At 42.2% G+C, this 19260-nt stretch overlaps 1 protein-coding gene across 3 annotated transcripts in view; it reads right to left on the minus strand.

Annotated features, from left to right (window-relative positions):
* Positions 1 to 1752: 1752 nt before the first annotated feature.
* LOC129858022 (rho guanine nucleotide exchange factor 6-like) overlaps positions 1753 to 19260 on the minus strand; it is a 30526-nt gene continuing 13018 nt past the window's right edge. For 2 of the 3 annotated variants that reach the window (XM_055926878.1, XM_055926880.1), the window contains exons 10-22: positions 19024 to 19162; positions 18105 to 18164; positions 16416 to 16562; positions 15057 to 15143; positions 14870 to 14951; positions 13799 to 13914; positions 13301 to 13489; positions 12339 to 12359; positions 11398 to 11491; positions 10504 to 10590; positions 5923 to 6022; positions 5453 to 5507; positions 1753 to 5234 (exon numbers count right to left, since the gene is read on the minus strand). In XM_055926878.1, coding sequence (XP_055782853.1) covers positions 5112 to 5234; positions 5453 to 5507; positions 5923 to 6022; positions 10504 to 10590; positions 11398 to 11491; positions 12339 to 12359; positions 13301 to 13489; positions 13799 to 13914; positions 14870 to 14951; positions 15057 to 15143; positions 16416 to 16562; positions 18105 to 18164; positions 19024 to 19162 — 1300 coding nt within the window. In that variant the 3' untranslated portion in view covers positions 1753 to 5111. The remainder of the gene's footprint in view (positions 5235 to 5452; positions 5508 to 5922; positions 6023 to 10503; positions 10591 to 11397; positions 11492 to 12338; positions 12360 to 13300; positions 13490 to 13798; positions 13915 to 14869; positions 14952 to 15056; positions 15144 to 16415; positions 16563 to 18104; positions 18165 to 19023; positions 19163 to 19260) is intronic. The other variant, XM_055926879.1, reaches the window with a different exon arrangement.

The raw sequence follows: 19260 nt of genomic DNA on the forward strand, positions 1-19260 counted from the left end.
AGAATATTTGTGGGCAGAACTGAAAAAGCGTGTGAGAGCCAGGAGGCCTACAAACATGACTCAGTTACACCAGCTCTGTCAGGGGGAATGGGCCAAAATTCACCCAACTTAGTGAGAAGCTTGTGGAAGGCTACCTGAAACGTTTGACTCAAGTTAAACAATCTAAAAGCAATGCCAACAAATACTAATTGAGTGTATGTAAACTTCTGACCCACTGGGAATGTGAAATAAAATTAAACTAAAAGCTGAAATAAATAATTCTCTACTATTATTCTGACATTTCACATTCTTAAAATAAAGTGGTGATCCTAACTGACCTAAGACAGGCAATTTTTACTAGGATTAAATGTCAGGAATAGTGAAAAACGGAGGTAAAAAATATTTGGCTCAGGCGTTTGTGTATGTATATACAGTGGGGCAAAAAAGTATTTAGTCAGCCACCAATTGTGCAAGTTCTCCAACTTAAAAAGATGAGAGAGGCCTGTAATTTTCATCATAGGTACACTTCAACCATGACAGACAAAATGAGAAGAAAAAAAATCCAGAAAATTACATTGTAGGATTTTTAATGAATTTATTTGCAAATTATGGTGGAAAATAAGTATTTGGTCAATAACAAAAGTTTCTCAATACTTTGTTATATACCCTTTGTTGGCAATGACAGATGTCAAATGTTTTCTGTAAGTCTTCACAAGGTTTTCACACACTGTTGCTGGTATTTTGGCCCGTTCCTCCATGCAGATCTCCTCTAGAGCAGTGATGTTTTGGGGCTTTCAACTCCCTCCAAAGATTTTCTATGGGGTTGAGATCTGGAGACTGGCTAGGCCACTCCAGGACCTTGAAATGCTTCTTACGAAGCCACTCCTTCGTTGCCCGGGCGGTGTGTTTGGGATTATTGTCATGCTGAAAGACCCAGCCACGTTTCATCTTCAATGCCCTTGCTGATGGTAGGCTTTGTTACTTTGGTCCCAGCTCTCTGCAGGTCATTCACTAGGTCCCCCTGTGTGGTTCTGGGATTTTTGCTCACCGTTCTTGTGATCATTTTGACCCCATGGGGTGAGATCTTGCGTGGAGCCCCAGATCGAGGGAGATTATCAGTGGTTTTGTATGTCTTCCATTTCCTAATAATTGCTCCCACAGTTGATTTCTTCAAACCAAGCTGCTTACCTATTGCAGATTCAGTCTTCCCAGCCTGGTGCAGGTCTACAATTTTGTTTCTGGTGTCCTTTGACAGCTCTTTGGTCTTGGCCATAGCGGAGTTTGGAGTGTGACTGTTTGAGGTTGTGGACAGGTGTCTTTTATACTGATAACAAGTTCAAACAGGTGCCATTAATACAGGTAATGAGTGGAGGACAGAGGAGCCTCTTAAAGAAGTTACAGGTCTGTGAGAGCCAGAAATTTTGCTTGTTTGTAGGTGACCAAATACTTATTTTTCACCATAATTTGCAAATAAATTCATTAAAAATCCTACAATGTGATTTTCTGGATTTTTTTTCTCATTTTGTCTGTCATAGTTGAAGTGTCCCTATGATGAAAATTACAGGCCTCTCTCATATTTTTAAGTGGGAGAACATGCACAATTGGTGGCTGACTAAATACTTTTTTGCCCCACTGTACACTTTAAAAAAAAGATATCCGCAAACTTTAGGTGGCCAAATAAAATCAGCCACGGGTCGCTAGTTGATGATCCCTGTAGTGGAATAGGCTTACCAATGGACTTTCACAACATGAATGAATACTGTTAAATAAAACTATGGTTTGCGTTACATTTTTATTAAAATAATGAGCATACTGAAAGCATAACATGAAAGTAAGCAGCCGCTACAAAAAAAAAAGACTTACAATACTTCTAACAGTCATACTTTTGCATAGAATAACTTTTTTTAAATGATACACATGGAGCAGTCTGACAAGCCTCGATGAGAAGGATGGGATAGGTTATATCCCTCCAAGTGCTCACTTAGGCTTTCAGGCATTAAACATTATAAGACACTGTATGAAAACTATTCAATACAAATATTGATGTAATAATAATAATAATAATAATCATCTTAGCAATAAAACATGAACAAATGATACTGAAGGACATTTGTACAAGTGACAAAACATGCAGAACTGAGCTGACATTGACAGTGGGACCTGAACACAACGGTGTGTTCCAGAATGCTATCCATCATGACTAGAGAGAACCCACTGCTGAAAGAGGCTCATTTTGGTTAAAGGGGCAAAGGAGGAGTCATCACTGCACATTATTTCTTTATACATCCTGGTTCTACTTTGCCCAACTGACCGTTTCAGAGTGACACTGTAAAGCAGGGATCACCGATTAGATGATTCAGCCACGGGCTGATTTTTTTTCTTGAGCGGCTGGTTGGGGGGCCTGAACTTACTTACAAATAATGTTTAGACTGCAAATTGACCGCAAGAAGCCCAAACAGATCTAATATTTGACTAAAATCTCATTTAAAACCTTACATTTGTATACGATCACAGGTCTCTATTATGCGTGAGAATACTTGGGAACAGATATCTAAAATGGTTATCAATTGGTGCTGATTTCATGCTGTTTTTACAGTCTTATGTCCAACAACGAAAATTCTAATAATATAAATTTAAAAAATATATGGGGGGCCAAAATAACCGCCAGTTGGGGAAGCCTGCTGTAAAGTAAAACAGCCAAACTGAAGCAGCCACAAGTTATTTACTGTTACTATTGCTCTGCAGCATCAGGTGTTACAGTGTATGCACTACATATAATCCTGGGATGAAGTGCTGTGATTGCAATGAATCATTTCTCACCTAAGGCCTCGACATAAGGCACGGATTCCCAAACTCGGTCCTGAGGCTCCACCTGGGTGCACCCAGGGGGGGGGGGCCCTAGGACAGAGTTTGGGAAACCCTGACATAAGGCACCAAAGCCCGAATCCACACAGAATTGTTATAATACCCTTACCTCTCCCCATGAACATCTCACCAGTGCCATTAGACGCATTGAAATGTGAAAACATGACATAAAAACCAACCTGGGCAATTTGCTAGAAAACCCATTTAATCCCTGTCACTTAATTTATCAGGAGGCACTTTATCACTTCCTCTCCTACACGACTCACACTGACTCACTCTATACGCTCTCCAACAACACAATCAAAGTGGGGACATCTTTCCTTCTGCCTGGATTAGCTCCAACATGGGAAGGAAGCATAATAATGACTATGAGACAAGGGACGGTATTCCTAAAGTGTCTGAGAATAGAAGTGCTGATCTAGGATCATGTATTCCCTTTTAGACCATAATTAAACATGATCATATGGACAGGAGGGGCTTGATTTTAGATCAGCACTCCTACTCTATGATACTTTGTGAATACGGGCCCAGAACACTGATGTTAAATGTAATGAGACTTTCTTAGAATTTATACCAAACTCAAAATGTGGGACATAGCCTCTACTACATACAAATAAGATTGTTCCTGTTGTACCAAATTCTTAAAAATCAAACTGAGTTATTTAGTCATCCCCAATGGACAATGTCCAATAAATAAGATCACTTAAAAACGTTTTCCCCTTAGCATCAGAACAAGGTTAACATTCTGTAGAGGTCGTTTCTGCAGTTCGGGTTGGATTGAATTCCAGCCCATTTTTTTTTTTAAAGGCAAAAACCCATAACGACCGCCCCAAGTGGGTTCCCAGTACCATATACATACAACATACACTTTTCTACACAATTAAATGTTTTAATGGAAAATAAATAAGCAATATATATTATTTAACCCCCAAATAAAGCAAAGCTATGAATTATTAGTACATGTATTGAATTGTTATTTATATATTGTTATTTCGGTAAGAAAGTATGTGTGTATTCTATACACAATACACTTTTAAGAAATAAGGCACGAGGGGATGGGGTGTATGGCCAATATACCACGGCTAATGGCGGTTCTTAGCACGGCGCGTTGTGCCTGGATACAGCCCTTAGCCCGTGGTATATTGACCATATACCACAAACCCCAAATGTGCTTTATTGCTATTATAAACTGGCTACCAATGTAATTAGAGCAGTAAAAATAAATGTTCTCATACCCGTGATATATGGTCTGATATACCACGGCTGTCAGCCAATCAGCACTTCAGGGCTCGGACCACCCAGTTTATAAATATCTATATCCCTGATAGCTTTGGACTATATATTGATTAGCATGTGTAATGCGTAATACTATCTTAGAAACACTGTACATCCATGCAGATTGTAAGGTACACAGTCAAGGACCTTATTCAATAAAATGAATACCAGCTTGGAGCAGTATTGAAATCCACTCTCCATGAGCCGTTTTGATAGTAGACCGTTTTGATAGTCTATGGAAAGGTCTCACCTATCTGAAATGGAAATCTAAAGCCTACAAAATATCTTGGAGATGCAGAGTCTCACGTCTAGAATGTGCAATCGCAAAATGCCAATCGTGTTCACTGAAGCTCGATGCAAGCTTCTCTCTTTCCCGACAAGGCTGCGGGGGTGTCCTCAACACCAAACCAAACAAACAAACAATGCTGTAACAGATGTAGAGTGGGACAGATGAGCCCTAGTTATGGTGGAGGGAGTCACTCTCCCGCTGAAACAAGTGCATGCAAGAAAACACCCATTGTACCTAAAGAAGGCTTCTCGCACCCATTAGATTTCCTATTGAAATGTAGACACAGTAGTCCAGAGTGGCGATGCAGCTGGTGACACTGCAGGACTAGTTATCTATCCTTTGTCCAAAATGGTTCCATCAGAGTTGACCAATTACAGTGGCAGCAGAAGGGATGCAACCAATCAGAATGTTCGATTCTGGTTATTCCCCCTCCCATTGGTCTCAGCTTTCCGGGTGCTTGAGTAAGACCCATGGTCATGACTTAGAAAATCCTCCAACAGGGTTGGATCAGGAAGACAGATAATGAATAGCGTGTGAGGCCAAGCATCAGAACAGAGAGTTGTTCCAACCAGTGTCCAGCTAAATGAATCTGTGTTGTAGAGCTGGAAGCATGGACACACTGCACACAGTCACACGCTGCTCACTTACTCACACACACACACATATATGCAGTATAGGTAAATGGATAGGTGTGTGGGGTTGTTCAGTGGTCTCCATCCTCCCAGGCGCAGTCGTTCTTCTGCTTGGCCAGCTTCCTGACCACTCTCTCCAGCTCCTTACGAGACTTCTGCTCATCCTCCAGACATTGCTTGATCCACTTACTCTCCTGGCGAGACACATACACAAATATCCATTGAAACTCAGGAAAGACGTGAGAACACACACATTCCCACACACCTACAAGCAGGAACCCACAATCACAACATGTACCTGCAGATAGACAAGCACGCACCCACATAAACCACAACACCGACGCTCCTGAACAAAATGGCTTGTCAGACTTTAAATGTGTCAGAGTGATTTGTAGATCAACAGTTATTTTACCTTCTTTAATTCATGGACCTCGTCCTTTAAAGCATACACCGCATCAACCAGACTCCTGCAAGTCAAGAAACAAAAGGTTATCAGAAAGCCGAACAATAGCAAATTATTTTCATGTTACAATATGATAAAGCTTTTGGAATTTGAGTGTACGCGGTAGTTGAACATTAATATTTGTTAAATTGTTAAGTCCCAATTTCATGCTTTTCAATGTTGACCACAATTTCTTGCTATTCAACATTCAAGACAAAACGCCTGTTTTGCCAACACTTCAAGGTCATCATGTAAAGACATTCATTTCTCAATTTTAACTGATAAATAAAATACTAGTGTCCTACGGTTTCCTTGAAAAAGCTTTGGATTAGATGTGTTGAAACGACCGGCTGAACGATAACTAACTGCAGATCCATGTGCATACACAGTAATGTAATGGCCTAATAAGAGTCTATTCTCCTGAGTGATGGCAGTCTTACTTTTCCTCTATGATGGTCTGACCGTTGTTCTTCATCTCTTCCACCATCATCTTCTCTTCCTCCGGCAGCAGGACCTGAGGGACAGAATCTTTCCTCACCGCTGCAGATACACACACACACACACACACACACACACACACACACACACACACACACACACACACACACACACGCGCAAGTAAGCCTTTGTCATTGCCATGTCTATCTATGGGCCATTAAAAGGTGCGGTACACACATCTTGGATGTGTTAAGAAAACTATTTGTCTGTATTACACACACACACGCGTATATGTATTACGTGAACCTACCAGACTAGCTAAATGCCTTTTATGCTCGCGTTGAGGTAAGTTACTGCAACACTGAAGCATGCATGAGTGCACCAGCTGTTCTGGACGACTGTGTGATCATGCTCTACGTAGCCGATGTGAACAAGACCTTTAAACAGGTCAACATTCACAAAGCCGCGGGGCCAGACGGATTACAAGGACGTGTACTCAAAGCATGCGCAGACCAACTGGGAAGTGTCTTCACTGACATTTTCAACCTCTCCCTGACCGAGTTTGTAATACCTACATGTTTCAAGCAGACCACCGTAGTCCATGTGCCCAAGAAAACGAAGGTAACCTACCTAAATGACTACCGCCACATAGCACTCACGTCGGTAGCCATGAAGTGCTTTGAAAGGCTGGTCATGGCTCACATTAACACCATCATCCCGGAAACCCTAGACCCACTTCAATTCACATACCACCCCAACAGATCCACAGATGAAGCAATCTCAATCACACTCCACACTGCCCTTTCCCACCTGGACAAAAGGAACACCAGGGTTGAGGAGTAACTGGTTACACAATCTGTAATTTGTTACATGTAAGGGATTACAAAAAAAACAGTAACCGTTACGTTACCAGCAAAAACGTAATCAGATTAGATACTTTTGAAAAACTAGATTACTTCGAGGATTATTTTTAAATTCAGAAAGGATGTTTGAAAATAATCTTTGACACTTCTGTTTTCTCAATGACATTCCATTCAACATTGAAAAAAGGCGCAAGTATAAGTTTGTTCCACCTGAGCGTGTCTGACCACAAGTCAGAGACCACTATAATGACACACCAAATGTGTTTGATGGATCGAACTCCTTATTGTTTTACCTCAGCATAAGCCAAAAACTTTGGGTAATCTATACTTCCATATTTCCAAGTCCTATTCTTGAAGATCAAGGGGTATAACATTTATTGGAATGACTGGAATTCTGATAGACTTTGGTTTATAATGTAAAGATCTAATTTAATCGTATTACTATATGTAGTAGAAGGTGATGGGTTAGAAGAAGCCAAATAACCAACCCACAAAGTAAAATTGAACATCCATATATGGCCAGCTCTGTAAACTAACATTGTTTTATCCTGCAATAGATGTTGTTCAATTGGTAACATATATTGTCTTCTTCTAATGCCTAAAGGAGAAAGTAAAGTAACTGAACGTAATCAGATTACGTTACTGAGTTTGGGTAATCCAAAAGTTACGTTACTGATTACAATTTGACAGGTAACTAGTAACTAACTGATTACATTTAGAAAGTAACCTACCTAAACCTGAGGAACACCTATGTGAGAATGCTGTTCATTGACTACAGCTCAGTGTCCAACACCATAGTGCCTACAAAGCTCATCACTAAACTAAGGACGCTGGGAGTAAACACCTCCCTCTGCAACTGGATCCTGGACTTTCATGATGGGCCACCCCCCCCCCAAGTGGCAAGGGTAGGCAACACATCTGCCACGTTGATCTTTAACACAGGGGCCCCTTAGGGGTGCGTGCTTAGTCCCCCCCTGTACTCCCTGTTCATCTACGACTGCGTGGCCAAGCACGACTCCAACACGATCATTAAATTTGCTGACGACAACAGTGGTAGGCCTGATCACCGACAACAATGAGACAGCCTATAGGGAGGAAGTTAGAGACCTGGCAGTGTGGTGCCAGGACAACAACCTCTCCCTCAACATGAGCAAGACAAAGGAGCTGATCGTGGAACACAGGAAAAGGAGGACCGAACACTCCCCCATTCACATTGATGGGGCTGTAGTGGAGCAGGTCCTGTAGTGGAGCAGGTCCTTGGTGTCCATATCACCAACAAACTATCACGGTCCAAACACATCAAGACTGTCGTGAAGAGGGCACAACAACGCCTTTTCTCCCTCAGGAGAGATTTGGCATGGGTCCCCAGATCCTCAAAAAATTATACAGCTGCACCATCGAGAGCATTCTGACAGGTTGTATCACCGCCTGGTATGGCAACTGCTCGGCATCCAACCGTAAGGTGCTACAGAGGGTAGTTCATACGGCCCAATACATCACTGGGGCCAAGCTTCCTGCCATCTAGGACCTATAAACTATTGTCAAAGACTCCAGTCACCCAGGTCATAGACTTATCTCTGCTACTTTACGGCAAGCGGTACCAGAGCACCAAGTCTATGTCCAAAAGGCTCCTTAACAGCTTCTACCCCAACCCATAATACTGCTGAACAATTAATCAAATGGCCACCGAGACTATTTACATTAACACCCACCCATTTGTTTTTACACAGCTGCTACATGCTGTTTATAATCTATGCATAGTGACTTTACCCCTACCTACATGTACAAATTACCTCGACTAACCTGTACCCCTGCACATTGACTCGGTACCAGCACCCCCTGTACATAGCTTCGTTATTTTATTGTGTTACTTTTTATTTACATTTTTACAAAAATGTATTTAGTAAATATTTTCTTAACCAACAATGCAGTTCAATAAATAGAGTTATGGGCCTGTAAGTCAACATTTCACGGTAAGGTCTACACCGGTTGTATTCGGGCGCACGTGACAAATATATATAGAGTTGAATTCGGAAGTTTACATACACGTTAGCCAAATACATTTAATCTCAGTTTAACAAATCCTGACATTTAATCGAAGTAAAAATTCCCTCTCTTAGGTCAGTTAGGATCACCACTTTATTTTAAGAATGTGAAATGTCAGAATAATAGTAAAGAGAAATTTAATTCAGCTTTTATTTCTTTCATCACATTCCCAGTGGATCAAAAGTTTGCATACACTCAATTAGTATTTGGTAGCATTGTCTTAAAATGGTTTAACTTGGGTCAAACGTTTTGGGTAGCCTTCCACAAGCTTCCCACAATAAGTTGGGTGAATTTTCACCCATTCCTCCTGACAGAGCTGGTGTAACAGTCAGGTTTGTAGGCCCCCTTGTTCGCACACGCTTTTTCAGTTCTGCCCACAAATTTTCTTTAGGATTGAGGTCAGGGCTTTGTGATGGCCACTCCAATACATTGACTTTGTTGTCCTTAAGCCATTTTGCCACAACTTTGGAAGTATGCTTGGGGTCATTGTCCATTTGGAAGACCCATTTGCAACCAAGCTTTAACTTCCTGACTGATGTCTAGAGATGTTGCTTCAAAATATCCACATACATTTCCTACCTCATGATGGCATCTATTTTGTGATGTGCACCAGTCCCTCCTGCAGCAAAGCACCCCCACAACATGATGCTGCCACCCCCGTTCTTCACAGTTGCGATGGTGTTCTTCGGCTTGCAAGCCTCCCCCTTCTTCCTCCAAACATAACAATGGTCATTATGGCCAAAGAGTTCTATTTTTGTTTCATCAGACCAGAGGACATTTCTACAAAAAGTACGATCTTTGTCCCATGTGCAGTTGCAAACCGTAGTCTGGCTTTTTTTATGGCGGTTTTGGAGCAGTGGCTTCTTCCTTGCTGAGCGGCCTTTCAGGTTATATCGGTATAGGACTCGTTTTACTGTGGATATAGATACTTTTGTAACTGTTTCCTCCAGCATCTTCACAAAGTCCTTTGCTGTTGTTCTGGGATTGATTTGCACTTTTCGCACCAAAGTACGTTCATCTCTAGGAGACAGAACGCATCTCCTTCCTAAGCGGTATGACGGCTGCGTGGCCCTATGGTGTTTATACTTGCGTACTATTGTTTGTACAGATAAACATGGTACCTTCAGGCGTTTGGAAATTGCTCCCAAGGATGAACCAGACTTGTGGAGGTCTACCATTATTTTATGAGGTCTTGGCTGATTTCTTTTGATTTTCCCATGATGTCAAGCAAAGAGGCACTGAGTTTGAAGGTAGGCCTTGAAATCCATCCACAGGTACACCTCCAATTGACTCAAATGATGTCAATTAGCCTATTAGAAGATTCTAAAGCCATGACATAATTTTCTGGAATTTTCCAAGCTGTTTAAAGGCACAGTCAACTTAGTGTATTTAAACTTCTGACCCACTGGAATTGTGATACAGTGAATTATAAGTGAAATTATCGGTCTGTAAACAAATGTTAGAAAAATGACTTGTGTCATGCACAAAGTAGATGTCCTAACCGACTTGCCAAAACTATAGTTTGTTAACAAGAAATTTGTGGAGTGGTTGAAAAACGAGTTTTAATGACTCCAACCTAAGTGTATGTAAACTTCCGACTTCAACTATATATTTGTTTTGATTGACAGGTTGAAAAAAAAGAGACATCAATCACACACGCACACTCCGTCTCACCTGTGTTGTTCTGATGCAGGCTGGCCCCTGTGCAGTAGGACTCGATCACCTTCAGAATCTGTGCATCCTCCTCCAGAGCAGCTGTACCTGTCAATCAAAGGCACGCAGGGGGAAATGGGTCAGGTGCCTTCTGAACCACAACAACTGACTTTATATTCAAACCGTCAACATTCCACTGACAGTCAGGTCCATCAGATTTAGCTGCAGCATCTCTATGGGTTTATGCTACCGATGGTCCATTTCCCTCTCATCGTTCCATGCAATTTAAAGTAACAGTCCAGTGTTTCCAGATGTCTATGAAATATGACTTTTATTTCAACATAACATGAGCAAAACAGTTTTCCTTCCAAGAAATGGCAATTAAGCATATTATAAAGCAGCTTTTCTGTGTTGGAACGGTGTGGGCGTACCCCAACAACAGAATTGTGTGGGTGTATGCCGGTCATGAAAAATATATTAATGACAACAAGTAAACCAATGTTACGTCATGTTAAACGAGGAAACAGAAAGCATTTTTGAAACAGTCTGTTTGAGATACAAGGTGGTGCCCCCCCCCCCCCCGCACCCCCTCTAATTTACATTACAACATTATTTGGGTACGAGTTCAACTTTAAACACTAATAAGAAGAAGCTGGATGTGTTTGATGAGTAACTGACTTTCAATCTCACCTTGAGAAGGCACACCGACTGCGAGTTACCATCAACCACATGAGATACACGTTTGAGCTAATATGCAGAGAATTACATTGTGTTGATTCACAGAGCTAGAAATTGGTCATTGGTTAGGTGGCGGGTGGAATTTGTCACACAGAGTGTGAATCTGTGCTTTCCTTGGTGGCAACACATTTGGACACTAGGAAATTATACATAATAGTGTGTAATGATCAAACCTACTTTTCCGCAGGAGGAACTCATCGTCGGAAGGTTTTCGTTCCGTTTTGCGTTTCGGCAGGAACTTCTTAATGGGCCTCGGACTTTTACCTGAGTCCTGTAGGAGTCGGGGAGAAGTGTTAGCAGGGTAGAGTACACAGTGACAAACGTCGTCAAGCCAGGGGAAAAAGACAACGGTAACTGTAAGCCTACAGTAACACACATTGCCACCATGGACAAAAACAAACAAGGTAGAACAAAGTCTTACATATTGCATAAGCATGGGACGGAAAAAACCAAAGAAACCTGGGTCATGTTCAGTAGGACACACCAATTTTCTTTTAATGTTGCGTTTCTTATTGAACAAGTCTAAGTAGTTACTCCCTCTTTCAGTCAGGTTTCTTCCATTTGGTGGCTAATGAACATGACCCTGGTGTCATTTTAAACAGTTTACTTTTAAAAAACAAAATTGTCCTCTCTGAGTCATTAATTAACATGTGATTTCCAGCACACACGTCACACACATGGAGCAAACGGTGTGGCCTATGATGTCATGTCAGCTAAAATGGCTATCCTTCACCATTAACGAGCCAAAGATCCTAATTGAAACAATGAATAATTCAATGTAATCCTTTCTTTGTATTCTATTTGTAAACGATTCTATTTGAAAACCTGGAAAGGGAATGAGTGTTTCTGCGTCAAATTCCACTTGTACAAGTATGGCTTTCTGTTACCTAGAAATCGGGCTTTGTTGTTACCTAGAAAACAGATAGAGATCTCAGGTAGACCGTCTGCCAGAGGTTTTGGGTGACTACGGGGGATAAAAGACAGACAAGGCAGCAGAGTACACAGGAAACCAACAGCTTACAGCAGAGGAAGAGGAAAACAGAGCAATGTGTTGCCAAGGGCGCAAACAAGCACACACACATATCCACACAGTAAGAGAGATATAGTTCTAGCCTTACCTTCAATATATAAGACATTCTCTATAGAAGCCAGTTTGGAGAGGGAGAGAGAGAGAGAGAATTTTCTTTGAGAATTTTGATAGAAGTAGATGAACAGTGAACATTTCAGTACCCCCCCCCCCCCCCCATCCTGTAGTGTGAAGAAAACAGTGATGAAAATATAACAGGGTAGAGGAGAGAGTTAAAGGGGAGATGGATGCATTATACAAAAGGGTAGAGAAGGAGTCCCAGTTATTAGCTGCTTTAACCCTGGGGGCAGAGAGCATGGTGCGTAATTCTCAGTGATGAACTGTCGCACTCAAGCGCACCACACATAACCCATTTTTGGTTATTGCATGTATGTAACGTCTTTTGTCTGCTTTTTTTTTAATGGATGTCAGGACTCGAAAAACTATAGCCATTTTTTTAAAAGGACTATTCTGGCTAAATAAATGGAAATGGAATGAACTAGAGAGAACTTTAACATCTGATCATACTAGCTCACCCTCATCTCACAATGACCACAGCTGTATCTGTTGCAGCCAACCACCAGGTCAAACACCACTCAAAGACAAGTCTTTACCAGAACTAATGTGGTTACTAAACACGAATACACCCCCCCCCCCCCCACTACACGGTCATCCTATAGCTTCCGGGAGCACCGTTTGCCTACTCATCTACTAAGCACTCTGCCCACACAAACAGAGCTATATCCCAGAGGGTTTTTCCATAGTCCTATTAGATTCAAGTTACTGTGAGACGTGAAGCAGTGTTCTGAAGAAACCCCAGCTCCTGAAGAAACTTAGTGTATGCAGGCGTTTGTCCACAACATCCTGATTCAAGTAATCAACTATTCTTCCAGACCTCGATAAGAACAATCTGGAGGGTTAGTGCTGGGCTACAGAGCTGTGCACACTGCAGCTCTCCAGAATCAAGAGTGAAGAACCCAGAGATAGATGGACTATAAATCTGGTTTGGCCTACCTCCTTGTAGCCCAGTGCAGCAGAGGGCTTGAGGGGCGGGGCGGGACGCAGGCAGCTCAGGGACCAGGGTTTGGTGGTCTTGGGGGGCTCCAGTGGTCCCCGATTGGCCTGGCTGGGGGTGCTGAAGATGGGCAGGTGGGACTGGTGAGTGGGAGTGCCCACCATACTGACCGGTTTCCCCCCCTCGTTCTATATCATCCATACACAGAGGTAAGCCACAGTCAGAAAGAGGGGATGTGTGAGGTTCAATGGAAGTTTAATGCAAGTGCCAGCCATGTGTGAAGTGCAGTGGCAGTTCATAGTTCAGTGTGAGTTCTAGCTACGTGTGGAGTGGTGTGCACGTTGTGACACCACTGGCCATGTCTGAAGGGAAATACACCATTTTGTTTAGTGCACATTCTCTACACACAACATCACTTCCTGTATCTTTGAAACAATAAATAATGCAGTGTGCTCTCCTTGCGTGTGTATGAACACGTGTGTGTGTCATGTCTTTACCCTGATTATGGTGCCCACAGGGCTTCCGCCTTTGGTGTAGGCGTTGAGATGGTCCAGCCAGTCCTGCAGTTCCTGGGGGTTACTGCAGATCACTGTGACACGATCAAACATGCTCCCTGCAACACACACACACACACACACACACACACACACACACACACACACACACACACACACACTTCAGTGGGTTGCACTTTGTGGGGAAGTTCCAGGCTAAGCTACCTAAAGTTAGGTACGGGTAACACTTTGTTAGCGAGATGTTTCGTTAAAGCCCACAAGTCTGACATGAATCATAAACGCCCACCATGGCACAGTGTCGTGACTGGATGACAAACTGGATCATGGTGTCATGGTTACAAAACTAGTAAGCCTCAGTACAAAACCACTGGCAACTCTGAAGAATACGAGGTCAAATCATGACGTCAGCGATCTTCAGGTCGGAAAGTAGGAGCTCCTAGAAAGAGGCCCGAGTTCCAGAGTTGGAATTCCGAGTTAGATGACCGTTTAAATCCAGTTTTCCCCAGTCTGAGCTCGTTTATTTCAGAGTTCCCAGTTGTCTTGAACTCGGCATCTATCATAGCATGTGTCAAGTGGCAAGTAAATAAAACAACTCTGATGAGTAGTTGTCCCAGCAGTCTTGTCATGTTAAATGAAAGCATCACATAAACACTATGATTCATAGTTCACATAACTCACTTAGGATCGGATCGTTTCCTTTCCCCCTCAGTGAATGTCCTAAGTCTCAAATCGTTTAACCAGACATTAAGTCAAGGTTTACACAGCCAGAGTTTGTACTGAAGGGACTGGAATAAGAATGACTGCCAAAGCAGCTTGATATTATTTTATCAAAGGAATGCTATATAAGAAATACTCCATTGGTTCACTTAAATGAGGCGCAAACGGCCATTAATAGCCTACAACCCACTGAATTAATAGGAATATGATTACGGACCAGTGACCTCCAATCTACTCAACAGGACCTGTGTATGATACGGCCCTTTCAATAATTGTGCCGCACATTATAGAGTATTCCGGTCTTTCTCCATCTCCTCTGAGATTAATTTACTGTACCTGTGATATCAAAGGCATAGTGGCCGTTCTCTGTGTCGTCTGTCTGTCTGGAGACCGTGGAGCCCGTCAGTGGCAGCCTTCCCTGTTGGAAAAGAGAGAGGAGGAGAGGGGGTGACACACTGCCACAGATACTTGGGAAACACCTGGGACACATTTAGAGGGCACACATCTGGTGCTCGTAGGTTACCTGGTATATGAAGCCGCTCATCCGCGGACTAGCAGACAGCATGACCAGCACACTGGGGAACATCATGAGATAGCGCTCCTCTTTCTCCTATGGAGAACACACATTAACACAGATACAGCATGAAAGAATCAGACATGGCTGTGTGTGAAATACACACATTGACACCCACAGACAGAGATGAGTGTCTGAGAACTCTGGCAAAGGGACGTGAAAATCAGTTGCGTCAATGATATTTGGGGAGAAATATCATAGTTTATGAATCCACAAATCATAATATTTCAGCTAAGTTAAAGATGCACTAAGCAGAAATTGCTCTGCCATTTCCCGTGTTGCTAAAATTCTAAATCATTCGCCAAATTTCAGTTTATGTGTCAGAGCAAGCGAATATAGTGTAAAAAATCATTGTACCATCTAAACTGCTGTGAAATACATAATTTTTTTAAACAATCAAAAATATTGTATTTTCAGCTGTTTGAAGCTAGTTTACAAAACCGAAAGTAAGAAAAAGCTCACATAGAACAGATTTACCACTTCTTAGAATTGCTTTCAATGAGAATGAAAGATTTGTAACTCACATTTCTATGTGAATATTGTCAGGTCACCCAAAAAGTTACATATTGCAGCTTTAAAAAGGTAAAGAAAACAGGTTATCTGTTTGAAATATGTTAGATAGATGTTGGTTGGTGCTTCAATAAGACCAAAACAAAGCCAGACATTTGTTCCCCTCAGCCCTCAGATCCTCATATTCGACCCCTACACAGAAACCACACTACAGGGGGATGACTTTTCACTCTACAGTCTGTGGTTTCTGATTCATAATGAATTCAAATATTTGAATAACATTGGCTTAATGTGGGAGAGGCGGTGGCGATAACAATATAGGACTCATCTCCAGAACGTGTTGGACGGAAACAAACTTATCTGCTCCGAATAGAGTCGTCAGGTGCTGAAATATTACAATTCTGAAAGGGGAAATAAGTCCTTGGATCGATTCTAAGCCTGTGAGTAAACAAACAAGCAACAATTTTACTTCCTGTTTGTCAAGCATAAAAAGTAACTGGTCCACCTCACTTTTCCCATTATTTGCTTTGCCCAAGCACACATTCATGCTGCTCAAAACATTAATATCCATTCAACCACATGGCTGTGAAAGGAGCCATTGGAGTCGTTCATTTGAACTTTAACCTTCTCGGAGGTTGCCTGTAGCGCTCCGTCTGGAGAGTTGCCGTTACACACAGATCTATGATTAGCTTACCGCCCCCAATCCTAACATTAACCATTGGGGGGGGGGGGGGGGGGGGGGGGCGCAAGACTGATCTTAGTTCAGCATATAAGGACAACTGCATCTGTTGCTCTCACCTCATTGGTCCCGTTCTGCATGTGCACCTGGGACATGTAGGCCACGTGACCCAGAGACTTCATTCCGTCTCCCTCCCAGCCTCTCACTGGCTCTGACAGGATCTGTAGTTCCAGGTTCTTACGCTTCCGCAGGTCCTGACACTGGGTCTGAAATGAGAGGGAGAGGTGTCAATTAATGTATAGTGCATATGAGACACTGTTAGTGTGTGATGGAAACAGACACACAACAAAATAGCCATTTGCACTAGTGCAAAACTAGTAACTCTGTAATATAAAATGTCCATGATACGGCATTACTGCAACAGGTATAACATAACTGTGCCTCACGCAAAGGTGAGTTACAGAGAACAGTTTACAGGACCAGAAGGGGGATTCCCCCTCTCACAAAGACAAAATGACAAAGCAACATCCACCAAGTTCTGACTCAGACATAAAGAGCAGGAGCATATGTAAATAGGCCTGGGGGACCCAAAAGAACAAGTTAACCTTTGGGAAGCACAAACACACGCCCCAGCACACATCTCACACACAGACACCTCAAGAGACTACAGTACTCTCAGCCACAGTGGAAACTGCCTCTCAAACTATTTCTCCAACAGACACCTTGTATTGACTCTCGTCTAACGCTCGTCTTCAAAATCTGTGCTGCTATTTCAGTAACAACCCACCTTAGGAAAAAGCTTTTCACTGAGGACATATTACACAGGAAGCAATATATTTTCTTAATTAAAACTGCAGAGATGGGTGTATCATTGCCCTTTTACACAGGTTAATATAAGCACCCCCTATTTGACCTTTATTATGCAAGGCTGTCTCGTGTGATGCTCCTCCCCCTCAGTTTGGCAACATAAGAACTAGATACAAAAAACATTGACCCATCTTCAGATAAGCCTTTATTAATTTCATACAATGAAAATGTGCCTTCATGAAGACACTGAGCGCAGTTATATGTACACAATAATGCGATTATTGTGGATAGTAAGGTTAATATAATAGTTTGTTTAAAACGTTTACATGCTTGGCAAGAATAACGATGTCCATAATAATCCTGTTTACATGGACACATCTGAAATCAGGCTACCTGATGGGACTTTTGAGAAATGCAGAAAATTGGCAATCAAAATAAAACCTGCCACATTGACCATGTTATTTTTGCGAAAGCTTTTTGATTCGGAGTTCAGACATATAACGTGTGTATGCGAAAACTATTTCTAAGATGCGTATTTTCAGTTTTTCTGAACTCACTTCACTCGAGCGTTAGAGGAAGGCTCTGCGCTACTGGTTCTGGCACATGCACAGATCAAATACACAGCTGGAACGCTGATTAAGCTGTTTACATGTCCTAATCATTCAAAAGATTGCTCAGAAACCCAGGTGTTACAAAATCGGCATGTGTTTAATTAGATTTTGACCTTACGCCGATGAGGATAAACACTGTACCCTGTTTACATGACTATTTCATAATTTGCCTACAGCCATAAATCGTTTAATATTCAATTATTATTGTATATGTAAATGTACTCACTGATAATTTTCAGTGACTTGTCTCTCTCTCTCTGTAGTGTGTTAGTAATATAGAATAGATGATGCTACTATAGACTAGTAAGATTCTACAACGCGCGTGGTTCATCTCTATGGACCATGCCAACATTAACATTGCACGAGGAACCACAGGGGTTCTGTACCTACCACCAAGCTCTTAAAGGCCACCGTTGCCTTCAAGATGTCACTGTAGTCCGGGTGAGCCTCCTGCAAGACAGTCAACAACAACAATAAAATGTTAAATAACTTAGATTTTATACACAGCACCTTATAAAAAGGCAGGGGTGAAAGTAAGCCGGTACGGAGTCAATGGAAAATAATAAGTGGGTTACATAGTGGTTCGACGAGAACACTTCCATTTTGCCAAGGTGGAGACGAGTGGCCGAGACAGAGACGTGCGCAGACAGCAGGGGACGCATCCATCGTGTAGTCTAATGACCATCGCAGAATGTAATTACAATACACGTTTAGGTGTTTTGTAACAGAAGGCCCTTTCCATTCATCAAATGGTGGGCGCACGCACAGTGCAATGTTCGGATGATGGAATTATTTTGTGAGTGGACGAACGTGCACAGGTAGCCTACAGGAGACCCTTTTTCATGTGATTGTTCGACAATCAGATGAAGACATCATGACTGAGTGTGTTAATGCCACATTAAAATGTAATATATGCCAAATGTTATGACAATTAATTACTAAGCCTACTAGGCCCACAGAGATCATATGAAATGAATAGGGATTCTATATGTAATTCTAGGATTACACCTAGGCTATTACACACACACACACACACAAACGGAGGACCGTACCAGTAAGACATTAAATATACTTTCACCCCTGAATAAAGGTGGATGTAAAAAATAATTTAAAAAGTAATCCAACTACATTAAGACGTTTGGGAGGGATATCAAAACATGGTATATCAATGGTATTTGAGGATTGAAGCGGAGTGCCATCTGGGACAGTGGAGGCGAGTTAAATTTCAGTTGCATATGGTTCCATAGTTGGGCCTATAGAGAGTTAAGCAACTGCCCTCCATGTTGGCTCTAGATGAGGCCTTCTGTACCTCCACGTGTCTCTCCAGCTCCTGCAGCAGGACGGGGTACTTGTCCAGCCTCATGAAGGGTTTACTCAGGCTGGTGGTCAGGGTCAGGATGCCCGGCATACTGGCTCCCTGGCTCTCCATAAACGTTCCCAGCTCCTCACTACAACACACACACACACACACACACACACACACACACACACACACACACACACACACACACACACACACACACACACAGTTATACTGCTGGCTGAC

This window comes from Salvelinus fontinalis, chromosome 6 (assembly GCF_029448725.1).
Source record: "Salvelinus fontinalis isolate EN_2023a chromosome 6, ASM2944872v1, whole genome shotgun sequence".
In the NCBI taxonomy this organism is placed as follows: domain Eukaryota; kingdom Metazoa; phylum Chordata; class Actinopteri; order Salmoniformes; family Salmonidae; genus Salvelinus; species Salvelinus fontinalis.